At 67.7% G+C, this 21,589-nt stretch overlaps 5 protein-coding genes across 14 annotated transcripts in view; 1 reads left to right on the top strand and 4 right to left on the bottom strand.

Moving 5' to 3' along the window:
• The window catches only part of NFIC (nuclear factor I C), a 44,119-nt gene extending 40,599 nt beyond the window's left edge, over nucleotides 1-3,520 (top strand). For 6 of the 8 annotated variants that reach the window (XM_066984106.1, XM_066984104.1, XM_048077735.2 and 3 more), the window contains one exon: nucleotides 790-3,520. In XM_066984106.1, coding sequence (XP_066840207.1) covers nucleotides 790-807 — 18 coding nt within the window. In that variant the 3' untranslated portion in view covers nucleotides 808-3,520. The remainder of the gene's footprint in view (nucleotides 1-789) is intronic. The other 2 variants (XM_066984103.1, XM_066984102.1) reach the window with 1 other exon arrangement.
• Nucleotides 3,521-7,739: 4,219 nt separating this feature from the next.
• On the bottom strand, nucleotides 7,740-9,362 carry SMIM24 (small integral membrane protein 24). The gene is made up of 4 exons (XM_048077562.2): nucleotides 9,205-9,362; nucleotides 8,371-8,488; nucleotides 8,211-8,249; nucleotides 7,740-8,077 (listed from the first exon to the last, which is right to left on the bottom strand). Exons 1-4 carry the CDS (start codon nucleotides 9,275-9,277, stop codon nucleotides 7,993-7,995), a joined length of 315 nt encoding a protein of 104 aa, XP_047933519.2. The 5' UTR covers nucleotides 9,278-9,362; the 3' UTR covers nucleotides 7,740-7,992.
• A 691-nt stretch (nucleotides 9,363-10,053) lies between these two features.
• SMIM44 (small integral membrane protein 44) lies at nucleotides 10,054-12,223 on the bottom strand. The gene is made up of 2 exons (XM_048077563.2): nucleotides 11,192-12,223; nucleotides 10,054-10,896 (listed from the first exon to the last, which is right to left on the bottom strand). Exons 1-2 carry the CDS (start codon nucleotides 11,403-11,405, stop codon nucleotides 10,673-10,675), a joined length of 438 nt encoding a protein of 145 aa, XP_047933520.2. The 5' UTR covers nucleotides 11,406-12,223; the 3' UTR covers nucleotides 10,054-10,672.
• Nucleotides 12,224-13,134: 911 nt separating this feature from the next.
• DOHH (deoxyhypusine hydroxylase) lies at nucleotides 13,135-16,388 on the bottom strand. 3 transcript variants are annotated; one of them, XM_048077827.2, is made up of 5 exons: nucleotides 16,249-16,388; nucleotides 15,627-15,977; nucleotides 15,261-15,337; nucleotides 14,891-15,128; nucleotides 13,135-14,170 (listed from the first exon to the last, which is right to left on the bottom strand). In XM_048077827.2, exons 2-5 carry the CDS (start codon nucleotides 15,898-15,900, stop codon nucleotides 13,860-13,862), a joined length of 900 nt encoding a protein of 299 aa, XP_047933784.2. In that variant the 5' UTR covers nucleotides 15,901-15,977; nucleotides 16,249-16,388; the 3' UTR covers nucleotides 13,135-13,859. The 3 variants fall into 3 exon arrangements, with proteins under 3 accessions (XP_047933784.2, XP_047933785.2, XP_047933783.2); XM_048077828.2 differs by lacking the exon at nucleotides 16,249-16,388 and adding an exon at nucleotides 16,094-16,112; XM_048077826.2 differs by lacking the exon at nucleotides 16,249-16,388 and having other exon boundaries at nucleotides 15,627-16,087.
• Nucleotides 16,389-17,938: 1,550 nt separating this feature from the next.
• Nucleotides 17,939-21,073, bottom strand: LOC106045627 (uncharacterized). Its single transcript, XM_066984107.1, has 2 exons — nucleotides 20,834-21,073; nucleotides 17,939-19,291 (listed from the first exon to the last, which is right to left on the bottom strand). Exons 1-2 carry the CDS (start codon nucleotides 20,978-20,980, stop codon nucleotides 18,173-18,175), a joined length of 1,266 nt encoding a protein of 421 aa, XP_066840208.1. The 5' UTR covers nucleotides 20,981-21,073; the 3' UTR covers nucleotides 17,939-18,172.
• Between the last annotated feature and the right edge of the window lie 516 nt (nucleotides 21,074-21,589).

Raw genomic sequence — 21,589 nt, 5'->3', positions numbered from 1 at the left:
TCCCTGGCCAGGGCGGCTGAGACCTGGCGCTCTCGGGTCATGTGTGGCGGGGCCGGGAAGGGTTAAGGGAAGCGGAGGCCCCCGAGCTGTCTCGTTGCCAACGGAAACCAGACATGAGGTCATCGGGGATGAACTTGGACTTGGGGCGGCCGGAGACAATGGGAGGGCGGTGGGGGGCCGGCTGTGGGGCTGGAGGGACCCCCGGCCCTGCCACCCCCAGCGCTGGGGACAGCCGCTGTCCCCAAAGGGGGCGAGCCCCGGGGAGCATCCCAGCCTTCGTCAGGGCGAAAACGCCACCAAAATCGCCTCGGGGTGTGGGGCGGTGGTGGGGAGCCTGGGGGGGGGCACGGTGGGAGGGTGGCTTCCAGGAGTGACCACGGCGGGGACGTGCGGGACCCGTCCTGCTGCTGGGGCCGGGGAACGCCGGGCACGGTGCCACGGGGACCCTGGGAGGGGGACACGGCACCGGGGGGGGTGGGGGGGGGTCCTGGCGCAGCAGGGAGGTGGGGGCTCGGGGACACCCCAGCAGAACGGGGACACGGGGTGGCAGCACGGCGGGGACGGTGGCGCAGGGGACATCGGACGCAGCGCGGTGACGCAGGCGGGCGCAGCGGGACGGGGCTGCGTGGCGAGGACGTGCCGTCCCCAACTTCTCCAGACGGGGAAAGTGAGGCACGGGGAGGGTGGGAGGGGGGGCGCGTGCTGACACGGAGGCCCGGGGGCTGCCGCAGCCAGGGGGCACGGCCGCGGGGCACAGCACTAACGGCGCCTCTCTCTTCTCTCCGGCAGTCCTGGTACCTGGGATAACGCAGCCGTGCCACCCCTTCGCCTCCCTTCTCCTCTGCTTTAGGCACCCTGAGAGGAAAATCCCCGTCCCAGAGCACCAGGCCCAGCCTTTCGGTGACGACGGAGAGCACGAACTAACGACGACGACGACAAGCAAAACCCATCCCGGAAGGAAAGAGAGAGGGAAAGGAAGAAGGAAAAGGTTCGAACTTTTTTAAAAAGGAAAAAAAAAAAAACAACAACAACAACCCACACACAGAAAAAAAACAAAAACAAAAAACAAAAAAAAACACCCTACGAGGACCTTCCCCCCCCCCCCCGGCGACGCATCCACATCCGATTTGCCAGAAAAACAAACGAAAACCGAACACTATTTGCCCCGCCGGCCGGCCCCGCGGCGAGACCGAGCCCGAGACCCGACGCAGCTCGTGACAGCGATGCTCCCGGAGCAGCAGCGGGGCCGCAGCCCCGCTCGCCAGAGGGCTGTTTATGCAAAGTTGTCTTTACTCTTTCATTCTTGCCTCTATGTGAGTAGAAAAGAACAAACCCCCCCTGCGCTGCCCTCCTCCCTCCCGGGACCCCCACGCAGGCTCTCGGGGGGCCGGGGGGGGGGGTGGCGGTGGCCCTCGGGGGAACGCGTCCTGACGGCGCCTGCGGGACGTGGCCGCGGCCGCGCTCGCTGTCTTGTGGCTCCCGGTCCGATGCTCCGTGCCGTGGTCGCGCCTTGGGGACGGGTGACGTGGTGACAGGGGTGACGCGGTGACACCGTGGCGCGGTGACGCGGTGACGCGGCGATGCAGTGGCGTGGTGGTGCGGTGACGCGGTGACACGGTGACGCGGTGGCCAGCATGGCCTGGCAGGAGGTCTTGCAGGAGAGGGGCTGGGGACAGGGGGACACATGGGCAGGGCTGGGGACCTGTGCCGGCGGTGGCGCCCCGTTACCCACGGGGACACGGCGTGGGGACGCTCCCGACGCGCTCCCCCGTGGTGTGACACTGGTCACCCGTCTTTGTGCAATGCCTTCCTCGCTCCCCACAGCCTGCGTCCCCGCGTGTCCCCACGTGTCCCCGTGTGTCCCAACGTGTCCCCACGTGTCCCCGTGTGTCCTTGTGTGTCCCGGTGCCGGGGTGGGGGGGGCGGGGCCGTGCCGGGGTGTGCGTCCGTGTGTCCAAGCTATGCATTCCTGTGGACAGGTACCATGTGGACTTGCGACGAGAGGGTTCGATTGTGTTGCACATTTTGTAGGAAATGCACTTTTAAGAGGGAATCTTAAAAAAAAAAAAAAGAAAGAAAGAAAGAAAACACAAAAAAAAAAGAAAAAATCACAAAAAAGGAGGAGGAGGAGAATGAGGAGGAGGAAGAAGAGACGGGAGCCCCCGGCACTGGCTTGCTGGGATGGCTGGCTTGTTGTTTTTTTGCTTTTTGTTTTTTGGTTGGTTTTTTTTTTTTTTTAATTAAAAAAACGATGGAGAAAAGGAGGACGAGAGTGAAGGCGACCGCAGAGCCGCTCCCAGAGCCCCCCCACAGAGCCCCCGCCGTGCCCCCGGCCCCAGCCCCACCGCGGGGGCACCCTGCCCGCTGCTTCAAGTGCCTCAATTTCGCCGTGGCGCGGCGGGGAGGGCGGCAGGGGCCGGGTCCCGAAGGAGCCCCCAGCGCTGGAGCATCGCTGTGCCAGCACCGAGCATCGCACACCGGCGCCGAGCATCGCACACCGGCACTGAGCACTGCACGCCGGCACCAAGCTGTGCACGCTGGCACCAAGCGTCACACGCCGGCACCAAGCTTTGCACGCCGGCACCGAGCATCGCGCCCCGGCACGGAGCACTGCAGGCCAGCACCGAGCACCGCGCGGTGACACCAAGCATCGCGTGCCGGCCCCGAGCTTTGCACACCGGCCCCGGTGTTGCACGCCAGCACCGGAGCATCGCCCGTTGGCACCACCGGAGCACCGCACATTGGCACCGGAGCGTCGCTGCGCCGGCACCGGGGCATCGCCACGCAGCGTCGCCCGCCAGCAGCGTCGCCGTGCCAGCGCCGCGGTGAGCATCGCTCCGTCGGCACCAACGCATCGCTCACGGCGAGCACACGAGGAAGAGCCCGGCGGTGGCCCCGTCCCACGGCGAGATGTCACCGCGCCCAGGAAGGGGACGTGGGGACCGAGCGGGTCTGACCCGGCCGCGCTGCGCCGCGGGCAGTGCCTTAGGGCAGGGGACCCGGCACGCGGCACCCGGAGACGAGCAGGGGCTGGCGAAGGCCCCGACGCCTCCCGCAAGGTGACGGCACGGCCGCGGGGACACCGGCACGAAGCCACCGAGGGATGGCCCAAGGCCACCGCCGCCACCCCGTGGGGCACCCCATGGACCGCCCGCATCCCGCACCTGCACCCGCACCCTGCTCGCCTCCCCCGGCCCCCCCTGGCCCCCCGCCACCCCCCCCAGAGCATTTACAACCCCCCCCCCCCAAGCAGCCCCGGGATGGCCCAGCGAGGCCGGATCCTGCCCGCCTGGGCGCAGCGTGGCACCGCGGGGAAAGGGCTGACGCAGGAAATCCCGGGGTAAAAAAAAAACAAAAAAGAAAAAAAAATAAAACACAAAAAACGCGAAACACACACAAAAGACGATGAGAAGAAAAGCCACAAACAACAAAAAAGGAAAAAAACAAACAACAAAAAAAAGAGAGCGCGCTTGGCGGAGAGGGAAACTTTTTTTTTTTTAAGGATATGAAAAAAGAAACACATGAAAAAAAGACAAAAAAAAAAAAAAAGACAAATAAACTGCATGGTGCTTTAACAGGATCTCGTGACCTGGCTCAACCCATCCGTGGATGGCTGATGCTGTGCATGGCAGACTGTATTAACCGGCTCTACCTTCCCCCTTCAGAAAAGAGAAAAACAAAAAAAACAAAAAAAACAAAAAAAAATCTGTATAAAAGAAAAAAAAAAGCCGTAAAAAAAAAAAAAAATCCATGTTTTCCTAATTTGCACGAAATTTTATACCACATGATGTGCCTTGCCTTCGAAGACTAAGTATTACCAGAAACGGTCTCACCGCACAGGAGTAGCTGCATGCCTGGGGCTCCCCGCCGCAGGGGGGGCCGGGGGGGCCCGGCCGCTCGCCGCCCGCTCGCCGTCTGCATGTCGTGTTCTTGCGTTGGGCCGCGGGGCCGGAAAGTCCCTTTTTCTCTGTTTTTTTACCGATTTTGTGTGTCCCCCCCCCCCCCCCCCGTAAACGTCTTCCAGTTGTTAATGCCGAGTGCGCCCTGTCCGAACACACCGAATATGCAATACCCCTTGGGCTGCGGCTCCAGGGGGGGCCCGGCGGCCGGGGGGGGGCCGGGGGCTGCGCGCCCCTTCGCTTTGCCTCTTTTTCCTTCCTTTTGTTGTTTCGTTGTTTGTTTCTGGTTTTTGGTTTTTTTTTTAATTATTTTATTTTAATTTTAATTTTTTATTTTTACGTTCATTTTTTGCTTTCAGCAACCAAAGGCGGCGAGGGGGGGGGGGGGGCGGCAGGATGCTGGTGGGGACCCCCCCCCATGTGTGTCCCCCCCCCCCCCCAGTGTGTCCGGGCGAGGTGTGAGGACTCAGTGGGGTGGGAGCTCGGGGGGGGGGGGGCATGGGACCCCCCCCTCCCCTTTAAACGATGCGAAATGGGGCTGGGGGCCGCCAGCCGGGGGGGGGCTGAGCCCGGCTGCTCTCGTGGCAGGAATGGAACCGTGTGAATGTAGCTGTGCCCCCCCCCGGGGACGCAGCCCCCCCAGCCCCACCGGCTTCATCCTCGGGGAGTGCGGGGGGGGTCCCCTCCGGCCGGGCCTTTGCAGCCCCCCCCCCCCCCCCAAGCCGCGCGCACCCCTAAAAAATCCAGAATTTGCCTTAAAACCCACGCGGCCGAGGACCGACGGGGGTCGTGACGAGCCGGGGGGGGGCACGGGGGGGTCCTCGCTGCTGCTTTGCGCTGAGGAGACGCGGTCGGGTGTCGTGGCTCGGTCACCCGGGGGGGGCAGCGGGGGCCCCGGGCGCTGGTCGGTGCAGATCGGGGAGGGGGGGGTCAATTTTTTTTTTTTTGGGGGGGGGGGGTCCCGAGGAGCCCCCCCCCAACCCCCCCACCCCCCCCCCCGGAGCTGCACGGCGCGGTGTTGGTTTCTGCAAGGACAATGCAACGCAGGGAGCGGTAGTTTTAGCGTCGAGTTGAGGCAAAAAAAAAGAAAAACGGACGAAAAAATGGAAAAAAAAAAAGTGAAAATTGTAAAAAAAAAAACAAAAAAAAGCTAAAAACTAAAAAAAGGGGGGTTAAGGATAGAAAAATTCAGTTTAAAGCAAAAAAAAAAAAAAAATTTGAGGAAAAAATGCATTTCTCACCCGTGACCGGAGCGGAGCAGCGGGGGCAGCGCGGCCCCCCCCCCGGCTGGGCCCCCCCAGCCCGCGGGGCGTGGGGGGGGGGGGGGGGGCGTGGGGCGCGGGCGCCCCTCGGGCCGGGGCCACGCGCCGTGGGGAATCCCCCGTGGGGTCCCCGGATCCCCCCCCCAACCCCCGCCTCGTTGCTGCCTTCGCCTGCGTGGAGGGGGGGGGCCCCGCACCTCCCCCCCCCCCCAAAAAAAAAAAAATTAAAAAACCCGCCCTCGGCAAGAAAAGCACCTTAGAAAATGTTAAAAAAGGCAAAAAAAGCAAAAAAAAAAAAATCACGGACTCACACCCCCCCCCCCCCCCACGCACCCCGACCCCCCCCCCAAGGAGGGAGGCTCGGGCCGGGGGGGGGGGCAGGGAGCGCCCCCCCCCCCCCCCCCCGGGATATTTGCACTGCTCCGCTCTGCGCTAGGGGCCGCATCCTGCCCCCCCCCGCGGCCCCCAGCCGAAGGGAATATGCAACCCCCCCCCCCCCCCCCCCAAGTCTGCCTGGGGGGGGTCTGCTGGGGGGGGGGGGGCCGGGGGCGGGGAGTGGGGGGCCGACCACTAATTTTTATTATTATTATTATTTTTGAACCGTTCGCCGTGATTTTTTTTTTCAGCCCCCCCCCCCCCCCTCTCCCCCCCCCGGGGTGGCCACAATCAGCTCCGCCGGTGGTGGTGGTGGGGGGGGGGGCTCATCGCGGGGTGTCCCCCCCCCCGGGGCTTGGGGACAATATTTTTTTGGGGGGGGGGTGGGGGGGGGACAATCCCGCGCCGCCACAAGCCCAGGCCCCCGCGCCCGGGGCTCGCTCCGGTTCTCATGCACTACAGTCCCCGAGGGGGGGTTGTTTTTTAGTACTCGTTTGCGTTGAAAAAAGCGTTAAAAAAGAAAAAAAATGGGGAAAAAAATACAAAAAAAATTCAAAAACAAAAAAAAAGAAAGAAGTCCTCGTGACCTATAAATAAATCCCTGTACATATATATATATATATACCCACATATATATATATGGGGCCGCAGGGGCGGGGGGGCGCGGGTCCCTGCGGGCCGACACGCAGTTAAGGTACTTTAAGTCGCAAAGTAAGGAATATATATATATATAAATATATATATATATATGTCTTTTGTTGTTGTTTGGGTTTTTTTTTCTTGTTTTTTTTTTGTTTCTTGTTTTTGTTTTTTTTTTTTTCCTTTTTTTTCCGTTTCGTTCCGTTCCGTGCTCGCCGTTTGGAAGCGCTGCTCCCCGGCCCTCACCCACGGGCGGCACCGGGGGACAGAGCGGGGGGGGGAAATTTTGGGGGGGGGGGGGGGGGTGAGGGGGGGGGGGGCGTTACAAAAAAAAAGAACAAAACTAACCGAAAGGCAAGAAAAGGCCCCCCCCCAAAAAAAAAAAAACAAAAAAGCGCGGCGGGGCAGCCGGCGGGCCCACGACGACACCAATACCAAAAATCCCACGCAGTGCCTCTCGCTCGCTGCCCGCCGCCCGCGCCCGCTTTTTTGGGGGGGCTCCTTGCCCCCCCCCCCCCCCCGTCACCCCCCCCCCTTCACACCCCCTCCCCACGGGGGTGCCCCCCCCAAGCCCCCTCCCACGCTGCATCCCCCCCCCCCGTGACCCTGCGGGGGCTGAGCGCAGCGGGGCGCCGCTGCCCCCCCCAACCCCACGCGTGCCCCCCCCCTGCATGCCGCCCCCCCCCCCGGACCCCCGCTCGCCTCCCCGGAGCTTTTCACGATATTTGATTACTCCATGTACACGAACGCAGCCCCCCCCCGCCGCGCCTGCCTACATACAGCTCCCGAACGTGGCTAGGGAATTTTTTTTTGTGGGTTTTTTTTTTTTTTTGGTCATTTTTGGTTTTGGTTGGATTTTTTTTTTTTTTTTCGGCGTCGTTTTTTTCTTTTTTTTTTTTCCGTTTTTTTTTTTTTTTTTTCGCCCCCCTCCCCTATGCAAAAAAAAAAAAAAAAAAAAGAGGAAAAAAAATGATTAAAAAAAAAAAAAGAGATTAAAAAAAAGACAAAAAAAAAAAAGCGGAGGAAAAAAAAAAAGGAGAAAAGTTAAAAAAAAAAAAAAAGACGAAAAAATGTATAAAAATTAAACAAGCTATGCTTCAACTCCACGCCGCGTCCGCGCTTCCTTCGCCGCCCCCACGGGGGACACCGAGGCACGCGTGGGGGCGCTGCTGGGCGGGGCGGGCACTGCCCTGGGTGGGTGCCGCCACCCGTGGGAGGCCCCACCCCTGGGTGCTCTCTCCCCACGCAGGAGGTGGTGGCTCCCCGGGGTACACGCGTGGGGAACACGCTGGGGGGGGGGGGGGGGGGGGGGGCACGGGGTTGGGGCACCCACGGGTGACCCACGCGTGGGGTGCTGCCCCCCCCCCCACGTGACATCATCACCTTGCCCACGTGACCACCACACGCACCCGCATGACGTCACCCCCCCCCCCCCCCCCCGTGTCACCCACGGGTCCCGTGGGGTTGAGGGGCACACCACACCCCCCCCCCCCCCGCCGTACCCACGCGTGGGTGGGCACGGCCCCGTCCCTACGCGCGGCGACACCACACAGGGGAGGCGGGGGCGGGCTGGCAGCTTTACTGGTGGGCTACATCGGGGGGGGCCGCCCAGCGCCCCCCCCGTGGGCTCCCGTCACGCGGCCCCCACGCGGGTCCCGCGGGCTGCCGTGGGAAGGGGCGGTGTCCGCGATCCATTCCCGCGGGGCCGGGATCCGGACCGGGCTTTGCCGTCAGCCGGGGCCGTTCGGCGCTCGGCGCCCCGCAAAACCCGGCGTGGATTTACGGTCGCGGGCGGGCCGGAGCGCGGCCCACGCGTGTCACAGCGACGTGGCCTTGTGGCGCTCCCGCTCGTCGTCGCTGTCCCTGTCGGCCGCCGCGTTGCTGTAGGCGGCCTTCTCCAGCCTGCGGGGATCGGGGGGGGGGGGGGAGGCCGTCAGCAGGGCGCTGCCCCCTTCCACCACCCCCCCACTCCCACGCGTGGGACCCCCCAGAGGGGAAACTGAGGCAGGGCTGGGGCTGGGGCTGGGGCTGGTACCTGCCGATCGCCTGCGGCTCCTCGGGGACTCCGCGCTTCCTGCGAGGGGACACGAGGGGACACGCGGCGTCAGCACCGGACCCTCCCCGCCCCCCCCCGGCACCCTGCCCCCGAGGGCGCGGTGCCCCCGGCCCGGGCACGACGCGGCCCCGGCCCCCACCTGCGCATCCGGAGCTGCCAGAAGCGGTTGGCGAGCAGCACCAGGAAGACGATGAAGAGGAAGACGACGACGGCCGTGAGGCCAACGAGCCAGGGCTGCCACTGCTTGGAGCCGAGGGCTGCAAGGCACCGGGACGGGGACGGCCGTGGGGACGGGGACGGAGCAATAGGGACAGGGGTGGGGGCAAGGACAGGGGTGGGATGGGGACAGGGACGGGGACGGGGACAGCAATGGGGACACAGCAATGGGAATAGGGACAGGGACAGTGATGAGGTTGGGGATGGGGACGGGGACAGCATTGGGGATGGGGACAGCAATGGGGCCAGGGATGGGGATGGGGACAGAGCAATAGGGGCAAGGATAGGGATGGGTATGGGGACAGGGATAGGGACAGCAATGGGGACAGAGACAGCAACAGGGGCAGGGATGGGGATGGGAATGAGAACAGCAGTGAGGGCAGGGACAAGGACAGGGACAGGGATGGGGACAGGGACAGCAGTAGGGACAGGGGTGGGAATGGGGACAGGGACGGGGACAGGTTCAGGGGAGCCCCGTGCCGCAGAGGACAGCACCCTCCATCTCAGGGCATAGTGCCTGAGCCTGGCACCGGGGGACACCGGGGGACACCGGGGTGCTGAGGCCCGGTGACAAAGCCACCCCACAGCCGGCCTGTCCCCATGAGAGCGCGGGGTGCCTGGCACGGGGTGGAGCAGTCGCCCCCAAATTTTCCTGCTCTGACCCCAGAATGGCCGCTGCCGCAGTGCCGGCGCTCGAGGCACTGGGCAGACTGGTCATACTGGGGGGGGGGGGCAGCGGGGTGCCGGTGGCACTTACCCTCCTGTCCCCGGGCGGTGGCAGCGAGGGCGAGCAGGAGCAGCAGCCCCAGGGGCTGGGGGGACCTCGGCATTGCGGGGCGGCGGAGGGGCCCGATCCTGCACCCCGAGGCGGGCGCTCGTCTCCCAGCGCGCGGCACCGCTCCCTGCACCCGGGGCCAAGGGGCGGCTTTTATTGGGCTCAGGAGGACAAGTGCCACCAAGTGCCATGGCAACGCGGTGCCCTTAACCCCCGGGTGGTGGCACCTCCGCCCCGCTCCGCCACCAGCACCCGCGGGCCCCCAGCACCCAGCGGGACCCCCAGACGCGGCACCACAGGAACAGCACCCCAGGCACTGGGGAGACTGGGCGGACTGGGAGCAGCTGGGGAGGTGCCCCCCAGGCAGCGTGGGAGCAGTGCAGTTTTGGGGGGAGAAGAGGCAGATTTGGGGCTTGTCGGTGTCGTTTTGTAAGAGCGGCTTCACGCAGCAGGGGCAGGATTTGCCCGGTGGGTGCAGCTGGACGGACGGACAGAGGGACGGGCGGGTGGGGGCTGGCCAGACGGACGGAGGGGGCTCATCTCTCCCCGCTGCCCCCCACGTGCCCGGGGAGTGCCGGGTGCCATAACCGGGTAAATATTAATGCCCTTATCGCCGAGACCTTGGCAGCGGCCGCGGGCGGCTCCGCTCTGCCTCGCTCTGTCCTCGGGGAGAAAACAGAGGGGGGCAGCACCCAGGGGTGGGCTCCGCAGGGACCCCCTCCCACTGCAACTCCCCAAGGGGGTGAAGAATCCCTGGGGACGTGGGGATGGGGTCCCCAGCGAAGGGCTGGGGGGGGGGGGGTCCAGGCCCCGTCTTGCTTTAGGGGTGGGGGTCTGCACGGAGCCCCCACGCTGCCCCCTCCCAGAGGCTCGTGGGCGCTTTGCTCCCGCTCAGATCGGCTTTGGGGGCACCCGTGGGCGCTGCCGAGCCCTGCCCCATCCTGCGGGGCCTGCCTCTGGCTCTGGCGGGGGCCTCAGCACACAGCCGGGTGTCTGCCTGTCCGTCCGTCCGTCTGTCCGGGCGTCTCCGTGTGTCTGTGCACGCCCGCGCTCACGTGCAGCGGCGTGTGCCCGGGTTTCCACGTGTGCACGCCCGCGCCCCGAGGGTCTGCGCCCACGCCCGGGGGCGCATCTGTGTCTGCGCCCCCCCCAGCGCCCGCCTCTGTGGCCGTGCATCCGTCTGTGCGTCCGTGTGTCCGTCTGTGTGGCCATGTGTCCGTCTGTGCGTCCGTGTGTCCGTCTGTGTGGCTGTGCCCGTGCCAAGCCCGCGTGCACCCATGCCGATGGGCCGAGGTCGGGGCACCCCAGCAGGACGGGGAGCGGGGGGGGGGTTATTGGGGTGCAGCACGACGGCAGCCCCGATGCGCGCGCGTTGGCACCGCCGCGGTGCGGGGGGACGGGGACGGAGCCGCAGGGAGGGGACACAGGGGCTTCGCAGTGGGGTCCCCCCCTAGAAAAACCTCTTCTTGTGGGGGTCGGCGAAGGAGATGGAGCCGCGCGGGGCGGTGGAGAGCAGCCCCAGCGGGATGTCCATGCCGGGCAGCGCGCCGGCGCCTTCGCCCTGCGGCCTCTCCTCCGGCAGCGCCCCGTCCTCCTCCGGCCACTCCACCTCCAGCGCGCCGCCCTCGCCCATCACCGCCTTCTCCTCCTCCGGCTTGGGCCCGAACGCCCAATCTGCGGGGACAAAGACGGGGCCGTGGGCAGCGCGTCCCCGCCGCGGTGTCCCCCGGGGGGGTCCCCAGCCCCCGAGCAATGCAGCAAAAACCTGAACTGCGCGCAACAGGCCTCGTTCCGCATTTATCTGGGGAGAAAAATCCGCTCCTTTGGCCTGCGGGGTCCTGCCCCGTGCCCCAGCAACCCCAGCGCCCCGTTTCCCCTCTGGGCTGGTTGGGGACCCCCTTGCCCCCACCCAGCCCCACGAGGACCCCTGCGGCTCAGCCCCGTGTGTCCCCCTCCCCAAAGGACTCACCGGCGAAGTCGTGCACCAGGTCCTTGATGAGGTGGCCCACGATGGCGTACGCCACCACCAGCACCAGGCTGGCCGCCATCACCAGGTAGACGACGTAGCGGGGCAGGCGGATGCTGTCCAGGGCGGGGGGCTTGTACTCCACGTAGAGCACCCCGTCCTCCTCGGGGGGGGACTGCAGCAGGTGCCGCGGCACGGCACCCCCCGGCAGGGCCATCACCAAGCTCCCCCCCCCCGTGCCCCGGCCCGGAGCCACCCGAACCTCCGCCACGCGGGGGGACACAGGGGACAGGCGGCGTCAGGGTCCCCAAGGCTCCCCCGCGGCCCCCGTGCCCCCCGCGCTCAGGGAGCCGCTCGCCCGCCGGCGCGGAGGACAGAGCAGCCGTGGGAAGGAGCTTAGCGCCGGTAATCCGGGCACAGCCCTGGTGAGCTCAGCATGGGGGTGCAAGAAGTGTCCAAGGTGGCTGGGGGGGTCCCCAAATCCCCCCCACCCCCTCACGTGGCGCTGCAGGTACCCGTGTCCCCTTGTGAGCGGGGAATCGGCTGCAGCTGGGGAGTCCCCAAAGGCAGGGAGGGGACGGACACCCCCAGCTCGGGCACACTCCCCCCCCCCCGCTAAATCCCCCTGCAGGCCCCCAATCCCCCGAGCAGATGGCGCCAAGTCCTTGACGGGGCCCAGCGCTGCCCGAAAGCGATGCCCTCGGCACCGGGGCTGGAGGCCAGGAGGGGGCCCGCAGCATTCCCGGCACCCCGGGGTCCCGCCTGGGTCCCCCCTCCAGCACCGAGTGCCCAAAAGACCTGGAAAAACCCCAATCCCTGCCCGGGGTGGGATCGCCAGGGAGGGACGGAGGTGCCTGCGATGCCCGCGCCGGAGCCGGTGCCAAGGCAGGGCTCGGCGCCCAGGCCCTCCTCCCCGCGCACGTCCCGGCTCTGCTGCGCCCAGGCCAGATCCCGGCCGCAAAAATGCCGCTTTCGTTCCAATTCGGGCTTAAAAGGCATTTGGAGGAGCTGAGGTTTTTTTGCAGGCAGGCGGGAGGAGATGGGGGGGGGGGGGAGGAAGGGGGGTGGGGGAGAGCAGAGGCAAAAATTTGGCATCGCTCCTGCCTGGGCTGCGTGATTCACAACTGGAAAATCAGCGCCGGGAAGCAGGGAGCAAGGGTTGGAGCAGCCCGGTGCGATAACCGGGGCCGAGCACGCCGGGGAGCGCCAGGCACACCGCAACCTGCGCTCCCGTGGGGCGCCGACAGCGTGGCACGGGGGGAAACGGCGCGGCCCCCGCCCCACGTCCCCGTCCCCAGCGCCCACGGGGGACACGGCCGGGCACGGCGGCGCCCCAAGGCCTGGCGGTGCCGCCCCAAAGCCGCCTGCCAGCCGCGGTCTGCGCGGGGCGGAGGGGGCGAGGCGAGAAGCCGCACGACTGCCGGCGCCTCTGCACGGGTGTGAAACCGGCGGCTGGCTGTCACCAGCGCAGAGGAACCGAGGTCTGGCAGCTGGTGGCCCCCCTCCTCCATGTCACACCCGCGCCACGGCGCTCAGGCACCCGTGTCCGGCTTCTGGCCACCAAAATCGTGGTGCCACGAGGCTCCTGCCACAGGGTGCTGAGCTGGAGCAGACTGGGACCGCGCTGGGGCTCCCCGCTCCCTCCTTCCCCCGGCACAAAGCCCCGGGGCCGCCGCAGCACCGGGGGAGCGGCAGCTTTGGGGACTGAGAGGATCGAGCCCGAGTGACTCACGCAGAGACTTCGGTCAAGGGGAGAGGCGCCGTCAGCAGGAGGCTGGCACGGACACCCCACGCAGCAGCACCGCGAGGACTCCGGGCACCGCTCACCCCCATGGCGGGTCTTTGCCCACGCTGGCCCCCCCCCCCCCGTGCTGTGAGGGCAGCCCCAGGGACCCCCGGATGGGGCCGGACCCCGCGGTGTTGAATCACGGCTCTGCTCACGCTGGTGCCCACGGCCGGTGCTTTATTTCCTCCCAGCCCCGCGCGCGCCCGGGGGATTTGGGTGCTGGGTGCTGGCAGCAGGCGGCAGCCGCCGCCCTCCGGCTCTGCTTAAACACGGGGGAAGTCCAGGCAGGCTCTGCCTCACCCCGTAAGCCCTCGCTGCAATGCCATTCCCTGCAGAAAGAAAAACCGTGGCCAAATCTTCCAAGCCTCGCCACGGAACAAGCCCCATCCCAGGGCAAAGGCTGCTGCAGCGCAGAGCCAGCCTGCCCCGACAGGAGAGGCCAAACCCACGGCGGCTCCTCCGGCGCCCCAGCAGCTGCGGAGGGAAGGAGGGCCCCGGCTCGGCACCAACACCGAGGGCAATGCCGAGGCTCCGCGCGGCTCCAACCTACAGGAGCGAGCGCCTGAAGCCAGCCCCGACCCCTCCGGCGAAGCTCAGGTGGGGAAAGCAGAGCCCGCGCGCCCCGAGCCGCCGCGACGGGCTCCGACACGCAGCGAGAGCCCACCCGCTCCGAGCCCCGAGCCAGGCTGCGGGCAGGGGAAGGGGCAGATCCAGGAAATGGGGGGAAGGGGGGCAAGTAGCAGCTCAGCCTGGATTTGGATGCAGAAGGCAGCTGTAATGGTGCCAGAGAGCAAACCCAGTTCCGCCTCCGCCAGCCGGGCACGGAGCCGTCCCGGCAGACGGGGAAGCGCGCCCGGGGGAAGGCGGCGGCGCGCCCGGCCGGGCTCAGGCCTGCAGCTTGCAGAGCCCGTCGGCGTACTGGAACTGGGAGCCGTTCTCGTACTCGTACATGTCCAGCGCCACCTCGCAGCTCTCCCGCACCACCCGCTCCTCGTCCCGGGCGAAGGCGCGCAGGGTCTCCAGGCAGGAGGGGCGGGCGATGGCGCCCAGGGCCTCGGCGCACTCGTGCCGCACCATGGGGCTCTCGGCGCGGCTGCGCAGCGCGGCCGTCAGCTGCGGCACGCACGCCTCGTCCTGCATCTGGCCCAGCACGTAGCCGATCTCGTGGCGGAAGAGGGCGCTGCCGGCCTGGAGCCCTGCGGGAGAGGAGGCGAGAGTGAATCCCCAAAGCTCGCCGGGGTGCCGACCCGAGGCCCCCCACCCAAACGCTGCGGGGCAGGGGGAGGCGTGGGGCGGTCGGATGGGGCTTGGAGCCCGCAGCTGCCTCTCCCCGGGCCCGTGGGGCTCTGGGGGCAGGGTCTCACGCTGCTCTCTCTCCCCGTGTTGCCCCGCCACTGGGACTGCAGTGCCCCGCACGTGTAGCAGCCCGCCCGTGCTGCAGAGGAAGCCCTGCGGGACTGGGAAGCTGTGAGACGAGGTCCCAGAGCCCTGCACACCTCGTCCGATGGCACGGGCATGCCCTCGGCTCACACCAGGTGGCCAGAAGGCATCATCCACTTCCCTGGGGCTGCAGAGAGGGACCAACAGGGTCCGGGGCTGCGCTCTGCCCCTTCCCTGGCCAGGACACATTCACGATTCACGCCCTCTCCAGAACAATCTCCGGAGCCCAGGATGAGGCTGGGTGGCCTCGGACCTTCCAGGGTGGACAAAAGCAGGTCCCCGGCGCCAGGAACCACCAGCTCAGACTGGCAAATCCCACACCAGTTCTGGGCTGCGCCCTCTCTGCAAGCAAGGAGGGGGGAAGGCAGCTTTAGAAGCAGCAGCTCGAGGAGCCGCACAGCTCTGGATTTAGGCGAAGCCGATTCTGGATTAACCCGCAGAGAGGAGACAGCGGGCGGCCCCAGCCGGGCCCTTACCGTCAGCCAGTGCCAGCACGGCGTCCCGGCCGCCCAGGTTCCGCAGGGCGAACATGGCCCGGTAGCGGTCAAAGAGCGGGCGCCCCTCATCCAGGAGGGCTTCGCGCAGCTTGGCCACGTCCGTCTCCTCGGCAGGGGGAGCGGGATCCACCGACTGGTAGGGGCTGGCGCCCGGCTCCTCGCCGTGCTCCTGCAGCCACTCCAGCCTCTTGACGGCCAGCTGGCACGTCTCCGCCACCTGTGGGAACGAGGACGCGGGCCTGGATGCGGGACGGCCCCGAGCAGCACTGGGAGCACGCCCCAGCAGCAACCACCTGCTGCTGCCGGCATTGCTCCGAACCCCGCAGAAACGCCACCCCCAGAGCCTCACCTCAACCACGGGGTCCTCCGAGTACTGCTTCAGGACGTCCAGCACCTCGGGGTTCCCAATGGCGCCCAGCGCTTCACCTGCGGGAAGGAGACGTCAGGAGGCAGCTGGGGCATCTCGGGGAGGTGTCGGGGTGAGGAGAACCCCGCCGTGCTCCCCGGCAGGGCCCCGCCCCGCCCCGCAGGCCTGACGCCGACCTCCCGGACACCGAAGCTGGACAAACAAGCACGGCAACGGCCCGCGGGGAGGCGAGGCCTGGCCAACCGGCCCGGCTGGGGGCCGCGGGCGGGCGCTTCGGACTCCCCGAGCCGTGACGCGGGCGGGGACAGGCACCGTGTTTCAGCGTGCCCCCCTCCCGCGGTGCCGTACCCGCCTCGTGCCGGACCATGGGCTCCTGGCGGGTGTCCCGCAGCACGCTGAGCAGCACGGGGATGGCGGCTTCGTCCCGCATCTGGCCCAGGCAGTAGGCCAGCTCGTGCTTGAGCAGCGCCGAGCCGTCCCCGAAGGCCCGGCCGATGCAGGCCACGGCCGCGGGGCCGCCCAGGTTGCGCAGGGTGAAGAGGGCGCGGAACCGGGCGGGCAGCGGCTGCGCCGCGTCCAGCAGCGTGCGGCCGATGGCGGAGACCTGCTCCTCGGTCACCATGGCGGGGGGCTCCCGGTCGGTCGGTCGCTGCTCCGGTCACGTTCCTCCGGTCTCTCCCGGTCACGCTCTGCGGGCTCCTGCGCATAGGGAAAAGCTCAGAGGGCCCCCGGGCTAACGGGCGAGCTCCCGCCCGGTGCACGAGGCACGGAGCGGGGCCAGGCCCCGGGAGCGGGCGCTGCGGGTAGGGCCCAACCCCGGCTCGGGGCCGGGACCGCGGGAGGGAACCGGAACCGGAGCCGGAACCGGAGCCGGGCCCCGCCGCGGGCCGGAACCGAGCGGCCGGGTCCTTGCGCCGCGCCGGACCCAGAACCGCGCCGGACCCGCACCGGCGCCGGGCCCCGCACTCACCGCGCGCCGCCATGTTGCGCCCCACGTGACCGCGCGCGGCCGCTCCCACCCGGCGGTTCACGCGCAGGGGGAGCCGGGCCCGCCCCCAGCGCGCGCGTGCGCACGGCACCGCCTCCCCCCGCCCCGCCCCGCCGGGTGGGAGCGGCCGGGGGAAGGGGGGGGAGGGGCGGGGAAGGAGGTCAGCGCTGGCGCATGCGCAGTGGCGCGGGGGGCGAGTCGGGGCGGGGGGGGCTGAGGAGCGCCCTGAGGCCGTGAGGCAGTCGGGGGGGGGGGGGGGCGGCCCCACACGGCCTCTGGGATGCCCCCCAGCCCCCTAGGGCTTCCCCATAAGTCCCTGAGGTGCCCCAGTGCCCCCTAGGCCTGCCCCATAGTCCCTCAGCTGCCCCAGTGCCTTCCCAGGGCTGCCCCATAGCCCCTGAGCTGCCCCAGTGCCCCCCCAGGGCTGCCCCACAGCCCCCTAGGGCTTCCCCACAGTCCGTGGGCTGCCCCAGTGCCCCCCCGAGCTGCCCCCCGGGGCTATCCCACAGTCCCTGAGCTGCTTCAGTGCCCCCCAGCGCTGCCCCCCAGCCCCAGCCCAGCAGCAGCAGCCTCCCCATTTCACCCCCCCAGGCGGTGCCGTGCACCCAGCCGTGGGCCCTTCTGCTCCCAGCGCAGCCCCCAGTCCCCGTGGGACGCCCGGCATCCCCGCCGCCAGCGTGCGGGGCCCTCCTGCAGGCCCTGCAGGCCAATTCCCACCCCCCTGCCACTGTCCCGAGGTGAACGTGCTCCCCATCGCGCCTTCCCACCCGCCCCTCTCCCAGGACCCCGATCTTCCACTGCTCGGCCCCACCGGCGTGAGGCGAACGGGGGGCGCCGAGCCCCGCGGTGAGGAGGCTGGGAGCAGCGCTGCGCCTCCCCGCGCCCAGCTCCGAGGCATCGCCTCCCGGCTGCTGCTTTTGGGTTGCAAAACACAGACGTGAAAATCGGGCAGGCTGCAGACGGGCCCCGTCCGACGGTGACGGCACCGCCGGCGAGCAGCCTGCAGCGCTCTGGGTGCCGGGAGGGTGAGGATTTGGGGCCGGGGCCAAGGCGGGGAGGGGGCGGCTGCCCCGCTGCCTCTGCTCGCTGCTCCCCGAGCGGCGGGCCCGTCCCCGAGGGAAGGCTGGCACGGCCCGACGTGCCCGCGCCGCTCCCCCGCCTACCACCTGCAGATGAAATGCTGAGGAAGGTGTCTGCGCGCCGGCAGCTGGCTCTGCCCTGGCACGGCGAGGCGAGGCGGCGTGCCACGGGGCTCAGCCGCCGCGAGATTTCTCAGCCGATAGCGGGCAGAGCTGCGTGCTGCCCCGCACGCCGGGGCTGGGATCGGGGCTGGGAGGTGCTGGCACAACCAGCTGGGCAGCGGGATGGGGCGCAGACCCCCAGCGCAAAGCCCCAGCCGAGCGGAGCCAGAGCTGGGGGTTGCAGGTGCGGTTTCCTTCCCCACCGGTGCCAGCCCCCGGCCAGTTGCTGCTCTGCCCCCTCCTTCCCTTTCCCTCCCAGGGACGTTCACACAAGAGTATTTGTACCTTCAGGGGGGTTCTGCCTCCTTCGAGCGCCCTCCTGAGCTCCTCCCAAGGCGGGGGCCATGGCACAGAGACCTGCTGCAGCCAGGCCCCGTGAGAAGCCAGTGTTTATCTGCACCAGGACAACCCGACAGCCCTCTCCCCAGCCAGACCGTGATCCCCGCTTTATTTACACACCACAGAGCACGTCACAAGATTGATCGGATCCCAGGAGAGAGCACGGGGGTGAAATACATCCCGCTGCCTGCACCCACCGAGGCAAAACCAGCAGGAGCCAACGGGCCGGTGCGGCAGTCCTGGCCGAGCAGCCCGATACCGCCAGGCCAGCGTCCCGGGACATCCACCGGAGCCCGGGGAGGCGCAGGGCCGTGTCCCCGCCGCCGTCAGCCCTCCCCGCAGCTCTCGAAGTACTGGCACATCAGCTCGCGCACCTGCTCGGCCCGGCCGTCCTCCATGGCGGCGGGCGCGGGCTGGCAGGGCTTGGGCAGCTCGGTGGGCTCGGTGCCCTCCAGCCACTCCTCGTTGAAGGGGTTGTCGTGCGCTTCGCAGACGTTGTGCAGGATGCAGCAGGCGAGGACGAGGGTGGGCAGCAGCTCCAGGCTGCAGTCGTCGCACTTGAGGAGGATCTGCCAGCGAGCCTTCAGGCGCAGGAAGGCGTTCTCGATCACGCTGTGCGCCCGCTTGAGGCGGTAGTTGAACTGCAGCTGCCGCTGGGTGAGGTTCTCATCCTCCTGGTAGGGCTTGAGGATCCAGTCTTGCAGGGGGTAGGTGGCGTCGCCCAGCAGCACGTACTTCTGCGCCTTCCCCATGAAGTGCTTGGGCGGGTTGGGGCACAGCCGGCCCTCCTTGGCCAGCACCCACAGGCTGGAGCTCTCCAGGACCGCGCTGTTCTCCATGCTGCCGGGGAAGGCGGTGGAGACGTCCCAGAACTGGCCCAGCCCGTCCACGGTGGCCTGGGTGAGGATGGAGTGCCAGCCCTGGCCGTTGCAGTAGTCGGCGCTGAGGCGCAGCGGGGGGTTGATGGGGATGTGGAGGCTGTCCAGGGCGCCGATGCAGTGCGGGAAGCCCCAGCGGGCGCGGAAGATGCGCACCATGTTCTCCAGCTCCTTCTCGTTGGGCAGCCGGAGGTAGAGGGGCTTCAGCAGCAGGACCACGGCGTAGCTCACCTCCCGCACGCACGTCTGCACCGTGGAGGGCCCCACGCCGAAGAGCGGGCTCAGAGTCTGGTACTCCACGTTGGTGGCCAAGTGCCACAGGGCCACGGCCACCCGCTTCTCCAGGGGCAGCGCGGGGTGGAAGTGGGCGCTGTGCGGAGCCAGCCCCGGCCGCAGCCGGTTGCAGACGTAGAAGAAGGTCTCCCTGGACATCCGGAACTTCTCCAGCCAGTCCTGGGGACGGAACTCCTTCAGCACCACCCGCTCCCACCAGTCCGCGCCCCGGACGCTGGGCCAGGCGCGGGGGTAGAAGTAGCAGCTGGTTCTCCTCCGGCGAGCGATCAGGAGCTGCAAGGCGGGGGGAAGACCACGGGGGCGTGAGGCGGCCGTTCCCCACCCCAAATACCCCCAGTCCAGGTTATTTTTTCCCTCCGAGGACGCAGCTCAAGCCACCTCGAGGGGCGCGGGGCAGGGAGGACGCCCAGTGGCTCCAGGCTGGCAGAACCTGGGTCAAATTTTCCCGTTCCTGGGAAACCCCATCCTAAAGCCACCAAACAGTGGCCGTGAGTCTGGACAAGCGGCCCAGGTTGCACAGAGGAGCGTTCTGGAGGAGGCTCCTTTTGGGGCGGTCAGCGTGCTTTCGCTGTGTTTGTACTTTCTGACGAGCATTATTCACTTTCCTGCAGCAGAGCCAACCACAGGCCTGCTGGTTATTGAAGGGGCACCGAGCCCCGCATGCTCCTGGCTCTTCCACGGGAATTGTCTTTCTGTTTCAAAATGCTAAGAAACAGCTTTAAGCTAAAATGGAGCTTTTTTTTTTTTTTTTTTTGCCTTCCTCAGCAACTGCTCCGGGAAAGTGAATTCACAGAGCTCCCTCCCAGACCGCTCGTCCCCACCGCCCGGTCCCCAGGTCCTCACACCCCTGTCCCGCATGTCCCATCCTTTGTGTCCAGGCTCACACCCGCCATCTGTTTTGTCCCTCATGTCCCCATCCTCACCCTTTGTGTCCTTGTTGACCTCTGTGACGCCCCCCCCCCCCATGTCCTTCCTGTCTCCCATCCTTCACGTCCAGGTATTTGTGTCCCACGTGTCCCCCATGTCCCATCCTTTACCTCCCCTCGCCCCCACGTCCTTCATGTCCCCCTCTGATCGCATCCCATCTTCTGTAACCCATGGCCTTTGTGTCCCCGTGCCCTCTGCACCCCCTGTCCTTCGCATCTTCTCACCCCCCCACCATCCATGCCCCCCATGCCCCCTGTCCTTTGTGTCCCCCATCCCCGCTCTTTGTGTCCCTGCGACCTTTGTGTCCCCTGTCCCTTGCCCTTCCTGTCCCCCATCCTTTTTCTTCCCCGTGCTTGGTGCCCTCTTCATCCCCTGTCCTTGGCGTCCAGCCCCCCATCCCCATCCCCACCCTTTGTGCCCCCCGTCCCCACCCCACGTCCCTGTGACCCCCCCGTGTCCGTTACACCCCCCGTGCCCCTGTGACCCCCCATGTCCCCATAACCCCCACATCTCTGTGACCTCCCCATGTCCCCGTGACCTCCCCGCGTCCCTGTGACCCCCCCGCGTCCCTGTTATCCCTGTGACCCTCCCATGTCCCCATAACCCCCACATCTGTGACCTCCCCACATCCCTGTGACCCCCCCGTGTCCCTGTGACCCCCCCGTGCCCCTGTTATCCCTGTGCCCCCCCCATGTCCCCATAACCCCCACATCCCTGTGACCCCCCCGCGTCCCTGTGACCCCCCATCCCCTCCGCACCCCCCATCCCCCCTCCACCTCCCCGTCCCCCATCCCCCATCCCCCGCCCCCCCCCCCGCCTCCCCCCATCCCCATCCCCATCCCCATCCGTTCCCGGTGCCCCCCCGTTCCCCCCGGCCCCCCCCGGCACCGTCATGAGCCGTTTCTGCCGCTGGCTGTAGTAGTGGCGGAGCCAGGCCCGCCGCTGCGGCCCGTCCCAGCGCCCGGCCATGGCCCGGCGCCGCCCGCCCGCCCGCCGCGCCAGCGCGCCCAGCAGCACCAGCAGCCGCTGCTGCATTTTCAAATCGGGAGCCGGGGCCGCCCTGGAAGTGATCGGCCGCGGGGTCACGGAGGGACCGCCGGGGCGGATCCGCGAGCCTCGGCTCGGGGACGGCCCCCCCCCACCCCCCCCCCGGGGTCGTTTCGGAGCCCCCGGGGCCCCCCTCCCGGGATAACGGGGCCGGGAGCGGCCCGGTGCCCCCCGCGGGGTCCGAGCCCCGGCAGCTTCCAGCGGGACCCGGACGACTCCCCGGGCTGCTTTCACCTCCCCCCCCCCCCCCCCCGGGGGCTTCTTTCACCCCCCCAGGGCTGCTTTCACCCCCCCCCCCGGGGCTACTTTCACCCCACCGGGGCTGCTTTCACCCCCCCCCCCCCCCCGGCTTCTTTCACCCGCCCGGGGCTTCTTTCACCCGCCCGGGGCTGCTTTCACTCCCCCGGGGCTGCTTTCACCCCCCCCCGGGGCTTCTTTCACCCCCCCCGGGGCTGCTTTCACCCCCCACAAGCTGCCATTCACCCCCCCGTGCCAAGCGGCTGCCGGCCGGGGTCTCCACAGCCCCCTGGGCTTTTGCATTGCTGGCTGACACACCACGACCTGTGGCACCACCCATCGTGATAAATACGTGCGCGT

Source organism: Anser cygnoides, chromosome 27 (genome assembly GCF_040182565.1).
Source record: "Anser cygnoides isolate HZ-2024a breed goose chromosome 27, Taihu_goose_T2T_genome, whole genome shotgun sequence".
NCBI classification, from domain to species: Eukaryota; Metazoa; Chordata; class Aves; order Anseriformes; family Anatidae; genus Anser; species Anser cygnoides.
The sequence above is the reverse complement of the archived record's forward strand: the minus strand, read 5'-3'. Positions and strand labels throughout refer to the sequence as shown.